The 12,180-nt window shown below is 47.4% G+C and overlaps 1 protein-coding gene across 13 annotated transcripts in view; it reads left to right on the top strand.

Annotated features, from left to right (window-relative positions):
* ARHGEF7 (Rho guanine nucleotide exchange factor 7) overlaps nt 1-12,180 on the top strand; it is a 184,035-nt gene that overhangs the window by 157,523 nt on the left and 14,332 nt on the right. For 8 of the 13 annotated variants that reach the window (XM_074387439.1, XM_039473192.2, XM_039473194.2 and 5 more), the window contains 5 exons: nt 1,478-1,556; nt 1,749-1,888; nt 4,295-4,555; nt 7,348-7,441; nt 9,606-9,695. In XM_074387439.1, coding sequence (XP_074243540.1) covers nt 1,478-1,556; nt 1,749-1,888; nt 4,295-4,555; nt 7,348-7,441; nt 9,606-9,695 — 664 coding nt within the window. The remainder of the gene's footprint in view (nt 1-1,477; nt 1,557-1,748; nt 1,889-4,294; nt 4,556-7,347; nt 7,442-9,605; nt 9,696-12,180) is intronic. The other 5 variants (XM_039473193.2, XM_039473195.2, XM_074387444.1 and 2 more) reach the window with 2 other exon arrangements.

The following is a 12,180-nucleotide window of genomic DNA, read 5'->3' as shown; positions in this document are numbered from 1 at the left end:
CTCCCTGTTTTATATCCCCAGAGTCTCATTTCAGTGGCTGGAGACAAGGGCCTTCTCTAACCTAAGGGAGAAGAGGTACCACTCATGGCACGCTTGAGTCCCTGCCTGTGAAGCTGGTGCTCACACTGGCTTTGCCCTTGTTGTGTTGACAGGCTGCTGGAGACCTCATCTCAACAACTGGATTTTATTTTCCATTCTCGGCACAGTGGTGACTCGTGGTCTCTGTATCATCAGTATCCATTTCTACTATTAGAGCACTGGCTTTGGAGGATGCTAAAAAGCGGTTGATCCAGGCATAGTCATGGTGTTCTATACACTGATACTCAGATGGGCTAGGTTAAACACAGTTGTGCGGTTTTATTTTCTGTAGGACTCACAGCTGTTAAAGTACTTACGTGCATTATGAATCTTGGAAAGGAGTTGACAGTGTGTAGCATTTTTGAAATACGCTTGGCCACAGAAATGTCCAGCAGTCTCCTCTTCCACCTGCTATGCTTTAGGATGGGATTTCTCCGCCTGGGCACTGCTGACATTTTGGACTGGGTCATTCGTGGCCTAGGGCTGGGGGCTTAGGGAGACTGTCCTGAGCACTGTAGGGTGTCAGCAGCCTCTCTGGCCTCTTACTTGCTGGACGTCTTAGCCCCTGCTGGGTTGCAGCACTACCACTCGTTCTCTGGGGGGGGCACGCCCCCCGACACCGGCTGAGCAGCGCTCCCTCTGGAGGTGCTCACGCCGAATCCTGCTCTGAAGCTGACCCAGCTCTCAGGCAGCACGGCCCAGATGCTCACGGACTCTCTGAGGACTTTGTTGGGCCACCGTGCACTGTTGGCGGCTATGAGCTGCGCAAGGGTTTTGTGTTCACTTCTGCCTTGTCTGTCATGACCGCTTTGTTCCCCATTCTGGTGTCTGCTGTTGCAGTTAACGATTTCCTCCGTGTTCAGGGAGGATTGGGTTGCCACCCATTTTCTGCATTGTGTGCAGCATTTAGCACAACTGCTTATTTTCTGTTTGATGGATTACAAAGGAGAATGTTATGCAATTATTGTTCTTGCCTCAATTTCCCACCCTTAATTTGACTGTAAACTTGGTGCTTTCTCTGCATTTATGAGGCAAATATACCCTTCTTTTCTGCAAAAATGTCATTTAAAACACGTTATACATGGTAATTTTTAAAAATCATAATGTGTGATGTTTTGTGTCCTGGTGCCGTGTTTAGTAGCAGCTCGTCTGATGCAGTCTGTGTTCGGGCACTGTGTCCCGTCGCCAGTTGAGTTACTCACAGTACAGTATTATGATTTATTATTTGAGAGAAAGATTTTTGTATTATGCATGTATCTGCTACAAATGAGCTTTTTTTGGTTCACACACACAGTTCCTCTGTCAATTCGAAAATTGTTTAATATTTACTTTAATAATGGTACCTTTTTCTAGAAAAGCATACTAATTGTTTTTTTTTTGGGGGGGGGGTCTTTTTTAGGGAAAGCTTCCAACGACAGGAATGACAATCACAAAGCTTGAGGACAGTGAAAATCATAGAAATGCATTTGAAATATCAGGTGATAGGCACAAACTGTGTGAGTGCTGTGTCGCGGGGAGGAGAGGCAGCTTGTCCCGCGTGCACATTCTTGCTTGCATATTTCAGAAGGTGGTGTTTAAGCGTTGAGTGGAATTTGGGGGTGTGCGTGTGTGCATGCACACTCTTTTTACCTGTGTTTCCACTCGGCCTATTTTTTTCTTCTCTCTTCTAGGGAGCATGATTGAGCGGATATTAGTGTCCTGCAACAACCAGCAGGATCTGCAGGAATGGGTGGACCACCTACAGAAGCAAACGAAAGTCACGTCTGTGGGAAACCCCACCATCAAGCCTCATTCGGTGCCATCTCATACCGTAAGGACTTAGCGCTTTTTCTCCTTCCAGACTCCAAACGGTGGTACCCATGGCTGAGCTGTCAGCAAGTGATCAAGTGCTTTAAAACCTAATGAATATTGAGATTTAAAAAAGGCAAAACACTTGCTTCATATTTCTCTGCAAATATTTGGTCCTCTTCGGCCTGTAGTGACTTGTTTCCCAGTGAGTGTTCTTGAGAAACCGCCCAGAGTTGTGCTTCCTCACACACAGTTAAGAGGCGCTTGAGCGGGAAGTTGTTTCTGCTCAGCGTGGCCCTGGAAGACTCATTTAGGGGAGTTTTACATGAAATTATAGATGATTTTCCTGAGAATTTTAACTGTTTATTATGCTTCATTTAAGAGGGCGAAAAATAAATGATTATGATGATGAGAAGGGCCACATTCATGTTGAAGGCATTAAAATAGAATTTATGACACACTGTTTTGGTTTTAAGAAATTGAGGTATCTTTTTACTTAGAAAGTCTCAGCAACTCTTTGTATTTTTAGAGAATTAACACTTTTCAAAATAGATAAGCACTGAAGTTGCAGTGCTCAAGAAGTTGGTACTGCGTTAACAGTCGTCGTCTTTGTCAAGTAATACCGAAAAACTGGGCAGAGCTTTTAAAGAATGAATTACGATGACACAGGCATTTTCAGCTTGCAGATGTCCTTGCGTCCTTATTAGGTTGTTAGGATCAGTTCTGTCATGTCGCTCACTTTCCATGTTTTCTTCTTCATGTTAAGGTTGTAGCTCAAGAAGGATTGCTGTATTCTGATATTCTCATTAGAGTTTCATAGTCCATCTGACTTCTCTCCACAGTATGGAGATCATACTACTCACTGGCTTTTAGCTAGCATTTCATTTTTAATGGCTCTGCCATTGTAAAATTCTCCATTCTTTCATGGAGATCAGTTTATCCCAGGGACGTCTGTGCACATGTGTTTATACAGAACAGTGGGGGTGAGCTGCTTCACTCAGGTTTTCAACAGCAGCCTGAAAGTCAACTTCTTAAAATTTTATGTCAAGTCAGCTTTTCGCTGCGGCCAGATCCTCTGTGTTAGTGTTTCTTTCACTGGTGGCTGGGAAGGCATCCCTTCAGCGTGAAACGCACTCGCCTCACGGTTCTCCCACCAAGTTTCTTTTGTGGGATGACGTATTCTCCTGTGATCCAACTCTGTCCACCTGAAATCGTATTCTAATTTTAGCATAAAGCATACCTCCTTTGATTTTTTTTCAAGAAAAAGAGAAACAAAACCTGACATCACTTAACTCTGACGTTGTTGCTAGAAGGGACATCTTTCATAACTGTATCCATCTATGCTTTATTTCCTATGGAAAGATTACCTTGCCGTGGCTTCCTAGCGTGGCCTCCATCTTAATACACGTCCCTCCCCCGTGCAGGGGCTAGAATGTGATCCTCACAGTAAGTTGACTGCGTCTGTTCTTGAAATCATGCGTCAGCTCCTGTGGGGCCTGCCCTCGCAGCCTGTGTTTGGAATGTCGCACGTGTCTTCAGAATGCTGACCCCACTCAGTTTCCAGTTCACAGCGCCGGGCAGCTCATTCTCCCATTAAACGTGCCTTACTGTTATTGGCTAATTTGAGGTCATTAGCTGATGGTGAGAATTACTTATTTTATTTAACTTCTCTCATTTAACTGCCATTGTGATGGGATATTTTGGGTTTTCCAGGAATATAAAATTTATTAATAGCACACCCCTCTAAGAAGTTAATTTTTGATTAACTTTGATTTGATTAAAGTTGAGTTTTCTAAGAAAACAGCTTGTTTTATACCAGCATTTGGCAGTTGAAGAACCAGATGATAAACATTCTCTGCGTTACAGGTTCAGGTCTCCTGCAACTGTACTTTGCCCTTGGAACAGAAAAGCAGCTATAGACAGGAACAGGCCTGCTTGTGTGCCAGGAAATTTTTTTTTAAAAAACTACGCAATCAGGCCTTAGTTTTGCCCAGCCCTTTATCATCAGGTGAAGAATAGTACGTGACTGGGGAGAATCACCTTCCTTCTTACAGCCACATGCCCTATGTTCTTTTTAAAATTCTGATCTTTGTACTAGATGAAGTAGCTTTTTTCTGTTAATAAATGTTACTGCATAGCCAATGAACGTGGCTAGTGGAGGCCTGAGTGGTGGGGCCGCAGCTTGAGCTGCCCCTCCTGCCTGGAGCAGACACCGTGGGGAGCTCCACGCTCAGCCCAGGTGGTGCGAGGTGGTGTTTGGCCCCAAAATCTGACTGCTGAGAGTCAGAGATTCAAACGAAATGATAAATCTTGGGATTTATTTCGCACGGAGTGTTTAAGAATGGAAGGAAGTGCGTAATAACTGCCCTTTCGCGGTGAGCACACGAGCTTCAGGTTCTGCCTGCCCTTCCCGCTCTGTGCCTCGCAGCTCCCCTCCCACCCGGTGACTCCGTCCAGCAAGCACGCAGACAGCAAGCCCGCGCCGCTGACGCCTGCCTACCACACGCTCCCCCACCCCTCCCACCATGGCACCCCGCATACCACCATCAACTGGGGACCCCTGGAGCCTCCGAAAACACCCAAGCCTTGGAGCCTGAGCTGCCTGCGGCCTGCGCCTCCCCTCCGGCCCTCAGCTGCTCTCTGCTACAAGGAGGTGAGGTCCCTTGACCACTCAAACAGCCAGACAACGGTGAGCATGCCTCGGGCCCCCGGGGTGCCGGGCTGGTCCTTCTGTACACAGCAAAATGCACCCTGACTCCTGGAGAATGGAGAAGGGGAGTCTGCCTGGGTTTCCTGGTTATCTGCTCTGCTGCTGGGAGGCCCATGGTTACCCTTTGTGGGAAGAGTGTGTGCAGTGCCCCCTTCTTTCTGTGCCATGCACAGAGGGGCCTTTCCTGTGCTTGCCAGAGGACTGTACCCCTGGGGGCCAGGAGCTGGAAAGGGGCTGATTCCTAGGTAGCTTTCCCTCCCCTGCGTGAGGCCGCCGCTCTGCCCCTGCACGCTGTCTGCTGTGTCTAATGACCCCTCCTCTAGGTTGGGGATCCTGTCCGGGAGCCCTGCTATTCTGTCACCCAGTGCTATTTGAGAGGAAGAGAACATTTACGGATACAAATGAAAAAACAATTACTTAAGGCAGTTCCCTGCTGTGATGTATTAGAAATCATAATGCAGACTTTGCTCATCTCCCTTCTGATCCAGCATTTTTTTATTTGCCAGGTGCAAAGTGCAATTCTAATTAATAAATAGAAGTATTAACACCTTCTTACACTTTTACCTAAACCAGCTTGGATGAGGAAAGGAAGTGTCTTGAGAAGTGTGTTCTGAGAAGTGTTTTCACCTGAGGAAGCTGATAATTGGGATGAGTCTTGTTTTCATAAGCAGCTGAGCATGGTCACTGGTGAGGTAGAAGAATTGGCTGTGCATGGCTGCGAGGCTCAGGGGATGGTGCCTGTGGATGTGAGCGGCAGTGTCATTGGTGGGTGCAAGCGTGAGGGTGATGACGCATGCTTGCCTGGCATTGTGCCTCTGTGTATGATCAAGGCCACATTTGCCAGGGGAGCTGGAGCAGACCTTTTTTGTGTTCTTGCCAGCAGCCTTGAGGGTTTTCAGGTTCATAGAAAAGTACTGTGTGGGAAATTACGATCAGTGCTTTTCACTTTTGTTCTTATTGAGTTACGTTTTTTATGATCCCTTGCAGGTAGTCATGTGTGCAAGTCAGAATTTTTTCTATCATGGGAAGTTATTGAAGAATGCTGGTGTTCCTTATACACTTCAGTATGCACGATCTAAAGAAAAAGGGAACTATTGCAAGAACTGGTGGAGATTGAATTACTGGAGAAGATTGGGATAAAACTGTTGGGCAAAGAAGTAGAAAGGGCAAGGGAAGGGGTATTGAAGTGAAGATAAATAATTTGGCTGCACTTGCTTTGCCAGCTCCACACTGGGAGAGGAGGGCTCACACCAGGTAGCCGCTGTCCAGTGTTGCTGAGCACCGCACAGCATTGGCATGGAGAGTGATCCTGTGGAGCGTGGGAGGAGGACCAGGAGGCTCATGGAGGCTGCTCTGCCGCCCACTCTGCCTGGCTCTGGGCGTCGGGTGTGCTGTGTGCTCCGTGACCGTCTGCACCTGCAGGTGCTGAGTGTGGGAGGAGGACACGGAGGCTCGTGGGGGCCGCTCTGCCTGGCTCTGGGCCTCGGGTGTGTTCCGTGCTCCGTGACCCTCTGTACCTTCAGGTGTCCTTGGAGCACATGTTGGGTGGGCACTGGCTCTTCAGGGCTCTTCATCTCAATTTGCTTTGAATTAGGGAAGCCAGGACGCACATGTATAAATGTTTCTTCTGCAACGGATTGCTGCTGCATTTCTAAGCGCTTTGAAATTTTTATTTTTACAGGAAGACCTTTGTTTTTTAAATGTCATTTTAGATTCAGAGTTTGTGACATGGCTGTATTGGGTGGTGCTGGGGTTTGGGCTTCTAGGGTACCTGTTACTCAAAGAGGAAACATGGTACCCAATGGGTAGTTTTTCTAAACTCACCCCCATCACCCTCCCACTGTTGCAGTCCCCAGGGTCTGTCATTTCCATGGTCGTGTCCGTGTGTACCCATTGCTTAGCTCCCAAGAAAAGACTTTTGAAGAAAACTTAAAAAACCCAGCTTTGTTCCCTCTGGTTGCAGCCTGGTTCATTCCATAGCACAGCTTACGTCTGAGTCTTGGTTTCATATGTTAATGTTCCTGATGGTTTATGTCATTGGGATGGTGCAGAAGCCAGCCTTTTTTGATGTTGGTTTTTAACACGAGATTGACACTTGGCACCTTACCTGCTCTGCTGGACTTGGCTTTGTTCATTTTGTTTTTTGCTGTCGTCTTTTGTGCTTGTTTGAGAAGCTGTTTGAAGAGGAGGTAAGGGGTGGGCCGTTCTGTTTTGAGCACCCTCTGAGCTGCGTACCTGTGGGCCCTGCAGAGCAGCCCTGGCCGAGCTTGGCTGCGCTCTCGGCACTCAGAGCCAGGTAGCTGAGCACTTGCTCTCTTTTCTTCTCCCTGAGACTTCAGTTATTTCTTAAAGCCATTATTTTTTACTTATCTATCATTTAATGATAACTTTAGTCTTTTCCCCTCTTTCCAGTTAACTGTATGGGGAGTGGCTGCCCCTCCTCCCTCAGGAGCATGCAGGATGTCCGTGCACACCACCGCCAGCCTGCCTCCTGGCAGCACTTCTAATCACAGAACTAAGAGGACCCAAGTGGCACCAGGGCTTTTATCAGATTGAAGAAAATACATTAGCCAGTGACTAATACAGAAAATGCCCTATTGATTTTTAAATTAATATTCAGAAGCTGGTAAAGAAAAATCAAAGTAGGAAAAAGCGAGAAGCTCTTATCAGTGGCGGTAATAATTTGGGATATTATACCTTTACAGCAGCCTTTCTGATTCGTGAGTGAAAATGATTGGACTATGTCAGCATTTTCTTTTCTATTTCCCTAGGATCTTAGTAAGAGTCCCAAGACCATGAAAAAGCTCCTGCCCAAGCGCAAACCTGAACGGAAGCCTTCAGATGAAGAGTTTGCGTCGCGGAAAAGTGAGTGCCTGCGGTCCGCGTGGAGGAGGACGTGGCCTGCTGGTCGCACAGGCCATGGCATTCAAGGGATAGAGGGAGGCGTTGGTGGCTTTCTGAAGACTCTAAACAAAGTAGGCACTGATAGGAATAAGCTGGGTAGTGTTTACCCAAGCAAGCAGGAGATGCGCCTCTGTGTCAGTGAATGAAGCCTCCATCAGTCCCAGCGCTGCTGCCTCCTAGCCCCGTCCTCATCTAGGGTGGGGCCAGACCTGGAGGGCTCCCCTGCTCTTCCGGACTTCCCTCTTGCCCGAAAGATGCTCCACCCACACTTCCTCCGTGCCATGGTCTCCCAAAGCACGCTCCGTCCGTTAGAAGCGGGAGCCGCTGTGGGCTCCCCCCGGCCGCGCGGTTCTCTTCTCTTGCTGCCGTTGGTCTCGCTGCTGTTGGACGTACATGTGCACCCGTCCTGTCTGCTGCTCAGGGCTAGGCGTCCGACTCAGCTCTGGGTTCCTGTGTGGCCTCTCAGCAAGCACCTGGCACCTATTAGGTGCTCAGTAGATAGCTTTTGAATAAGTGGAGCTCTTTTCAGAAGCAAGTGATTTTCCTTGGGGTGACAGCTGGGAAGGGGTGCCCCTGAACAGATTGCTGTGGACTGATAGGTGCAGCCTGGAGAGGCTGAGCCAGCCCTGGGGAAGTTGCAGGGTCTGTCCTCCAAGGCTCTGCCCTGTCCCGCCCCTGCCCTGTCCCGCCCCTGCGTCTGAGTTCGGCCTGTGCTGGCCCTGTGCCTTCACTGCTCACCTCCCCGAGCCTCAAGAGGGGGCCCAGCAGCCATTTGACACACACACACACACACACACACTGTGCCATGCCACCCCTGGCCTCCCGTCACTCACGTCTCACCGTCAGTCAGCCCTGGGAGATGACGGTGCTGGACTGCTTATTCTTTTCTTGTCCTTGTCACCTGATGTCCATGGCAGTGTAAGTCACCATCCTGACTGTCCTTCTCTTCAGGTAGCCCCGATCCCTCATGAGGTGGTGAAGCCCTAGGTCTAGTGGTGGAACTGGAGCTGATGCTGGCTGCCTGCTCTGCTGTTCACTGGCCGTGCCACGGCTTCTGTGAGAGGCTGTTCTGTGGGCCCCTTCTTTGAGCAGGTCCGGGGCAGCACTGAGCTGGGCATGGGGCTGGCTGCAGCTGAGACTCTCATTCATGAACGTGTGCTTTGTCAGCACCTTCATGGGCTGGGTGCAAGGGACAAGGTGTGGCGGAAAGAGCTCCCTGTTTGCATAGAGCCACGTTTTAGTAGAAGGATGCAGACAAGACGCAAAAGGAGTGAACAGTAGAGTGTGTGCTGGGCCGTGGAGTGGCACAGACACCCAGTGGGGAGGGCAGGGGGGACTTGGTGCCAGGACACCATGAGAGCCGCCTCCTGGGCTGAGGAAGGAGGCCAAGCAGGTGTCTGGGGAGGAGCTCTCCAGGCCTGGTCACAGAGACCCCGGGCAGGACCCCAGGCTATGCTCAACGAGCAGCACGCTCTGTGGGCTGGAGCTCCCCTGGCAGAGCGAGAGGTGACATGGCACCCTGAGCAACAGGCAGCCAGAGTCTGGTTCCGCAGAGAAGGTGACGGGACCTGGGTTTTCACAGGACCAGGGGCTGCCGTGTGGGGAACAGACAGTGAAGATGTTGGGACCCGGGTTTTCACGGGACCAGGGGCTGCCGTGTGGGGAACAGGCAGGCGGAGATGCCCTCATGACACCGAGAGTTGTTGGCTGTTTGTTTCTGTCTGACTGGCATGTGGAAATATGAACATGTTTTAATTTTCATTTCTTGTTTCAGTGAGATGGGACATTTATTCCTACAACTCTTCTTGTTTTGTGACTTGCTGATTCTTACCTCCTGCCCCTTTCCCAATTTGAGAGTAGGGATACTGATTTTCTTAGGGGTTGGTAGGACAGTCATAAAGTTAGAATATTTGCCTTTTTACAAACGCGTTGTCGATAAAATATTGTTTAAAAACGGAAAACCTTTTTTAATATAACTTCTGTAAATATTTAGAAAACAGTTATCTGACAAGAAAATAAAGGGCAGATTCTTTTCACTGTGGTTGAGTTGATGTCTGCGTTCGTCACGCCGGCCGCACTAGAGGCCTTCCAGTGTGATGCTGACCTGCTGTGCGTCTCTCGACAGGCACAGCTGCTTTGGAAGAGGATGCTCAGATTCTGAAAGTCATCGAGGCGTACTGCACCAGCGCCAAAACAAGGCAAACACTCAATTCAAGTAAGTTTCACAGGAACTTAGGCCCGGGACTTGTGGTGGTCTCTTCTGTTTAGTTTCAAATTGCAGTCCGAAGAAGCCCGTTGCGGTGGGCCCCTTGCAGGACCACCCGCCTGACCTCCCAGTGAGCGAGGTTTCAGTGGGGATTGGCCGGCAGGGCAGCAGCTGAGCTTCTGGTCCCTAAATTCGGGGAGCTGGGTCTGAGCTGCAGGCAAAATCGCTGTGTGATTTTCTAGATACAGTTATACTAAGAAATATTTAAATATAAGGTATTTCCAGAATTCATAATGCTTTTGCTAAGAGAAGACATGTTTAGAAGATAGTGGAAGATTAGTTCAGTTATTTCAGCTATTTAAACTATTGGTGTGGTACTTGAATTCTTCTTGGATATTTTGTTGTATTTTTAGCTGCTTAGAGATGTCCAAAATACAAACTGTTAAGCAAGGTTTCTTTTAGCCTTTTTAAGAAAGTAATTGCTTTCAAAAATTTTTTTGTAAATTTACAACTAACTTATTCAGTAGATGTCAGAACCGCAGGATTTATCTGTGTCTGATGTATGGTGTCTTAAATGAAAAAAATTTTTTTTTATTAGGGTGGCTTTTTTCTTTTTTCTTTTTTTTTTATTTTTGGAGACGGAGTCTCTCTCTGTCACCCAGGTTGGAGTGCAGTGGCGTGATATTGGCTCACTGCAACCTTTGCCTCCCAGGTTCAAGTGATTCTCCTGTCTCAGCCTCCCAATTTACTGGGATTACAGGTGCTCACCACCATGCCTGGCTGATTTTTTTGTGTTTTAGTAGAGACAGGGTCTCACTCTTTTGGCCAGGCTGGTGTCAAAAACTCCTGACCTCAAGTGATCCACCTGCCTTGGCCTCCCAGAATGCTGGGATTACAGGTGTGAGACACACTGCTCGGTCCTAAGGTGGCTTTGTTTTCTTTAAAATTTTCCTTCAGTGTTAGGAGTGAAGTGGAGCAGGGTGGCAGCTGATGAAGCGTGCCTGTCCTTTACTCTGCTGGCATCTGTGTGCCCGGGACAGCTGACATGTGGGCACGTGGTGCTGGGGCCTCGGACACGACAGGTTGTCCTTTCGAGAACGGGATGATTTCTGCATTACCTCAGCGTAGAAACTGATTTTTCAATTGTAGGCCTTGGCGTCCTTTCCAGCTTGGCTGTGGGTGGGTCACTTACTTCACTTTGTTCATCACCTGTGGTGTGGTGGTTCCAATTAGTGTCATGTATTGTTTAACGCTGAGAAAGGGAAAAAGAAGGAAGAGCACTTCTCAGCTGCCTTAGCTTTTATCAAAGACAGGTGCAGCTGCGAGGACGGGGAAGCAGGGTCAGTCCTTCGTGGAATCTCCATTACCTAGCAGCTGCTTTTTTTTTTTTTTTTTTTTTTTAATTTTTATTTTTAACCATTTCCAGTATTTTGCTGGTATTGTGCTATGTCCTGCCTATGACATTAAGACTTTTTGCCAAGGGTCAACATTGTTGCTTTTTTGTCCATACTTTGATGAAAAATACCCATTTGTAGTGACTACTCATCTAAATAGGAGAGAAATAGAGAAATGGAAAGGCCTGGGCAACCTATCAAAATGTGGAATAAATATGTATGTAATCACACAATAATGTGTAAGCACACATTGTTGTATGAAAGTATTCCATTTTCATTATTTGATACTGATCATGTTTTAAGTAATAGGCTATAAGATGGGGACATAAGGTTTTGCATTTTGAATTTGAGATTTCTTTGTCATCTGAATTTCAGTTACTTGAAATACAATTTTAACCCAGTAGTCTCAGCTGAACAGACCAGGTTCAGTTGGCCATTTGTGTCTCTGAGTTCTGCATTTGTAAATTCAACCAACTGCAGATCAAAAAATACCCAGAAAGAAAGAAACAATAAAAAGTAACAATATAATAGTAAAATAAATAAATAAATAATATACTATAACAGCTATTTCTATGGCATTTACATTTTATTAGGTATTATAAATAATTTGGAAATGACTCAAAGTATATGGGAAGTTGTGTGTAGGTGAAATGCAAACACCATGCCATCTTATATTGGGGACTGGAGCGTCTGAGGATTTTGGTATCTGAGGGGAGTCCTGGAACCCATCCCCAGTGGATACCGAGGCTCCCAGCTGAGGGTTGAGCTTTGTATGTGTCATTGTGCATGCCACGTTTCTTCTGCCCAGGACCCTATGGCATCCTGTGGCGTCACCGCCTCTGGCTGCCTAAGGGGAATGACCCACAATTACTTTTTTCTTGTCACGTTGCCTGTATTCTGTATTTCCATTTCTCCTGTGCAAGAAAAGCGTTCAATGATACATTGATTTTTGTTTTTAATTTATACTGTGGGCAAACCGCTCTGGGGCCTCAGGGAGCTTATCTTCATACATGGCCTTAACCCTTATGCTCAAAATTAGGGAGTAATAGGAGAAATTGCTCATTTGTGCTGGAAAGGTGTTATACTTAAGATGTTTGGAA

Source organism: Saimiri boliviensis, chromosome 16, assembly GCF_048565385.1.
Source record: "Saimiri boliviensis isolate mSaiBol1 chromosome 16, mSaiBol1.pri, whole genome shotgun sequence".
Classification (NCBI taxonomy): Eukaryota; Metazoa; Chordata; class Mammalia; order Primates; family Cebidae; genus Saimiri; species Saimiri boliviensis.
This window is presented reverse-complemented; position numbering and strand designations above follow the sequence as displayed.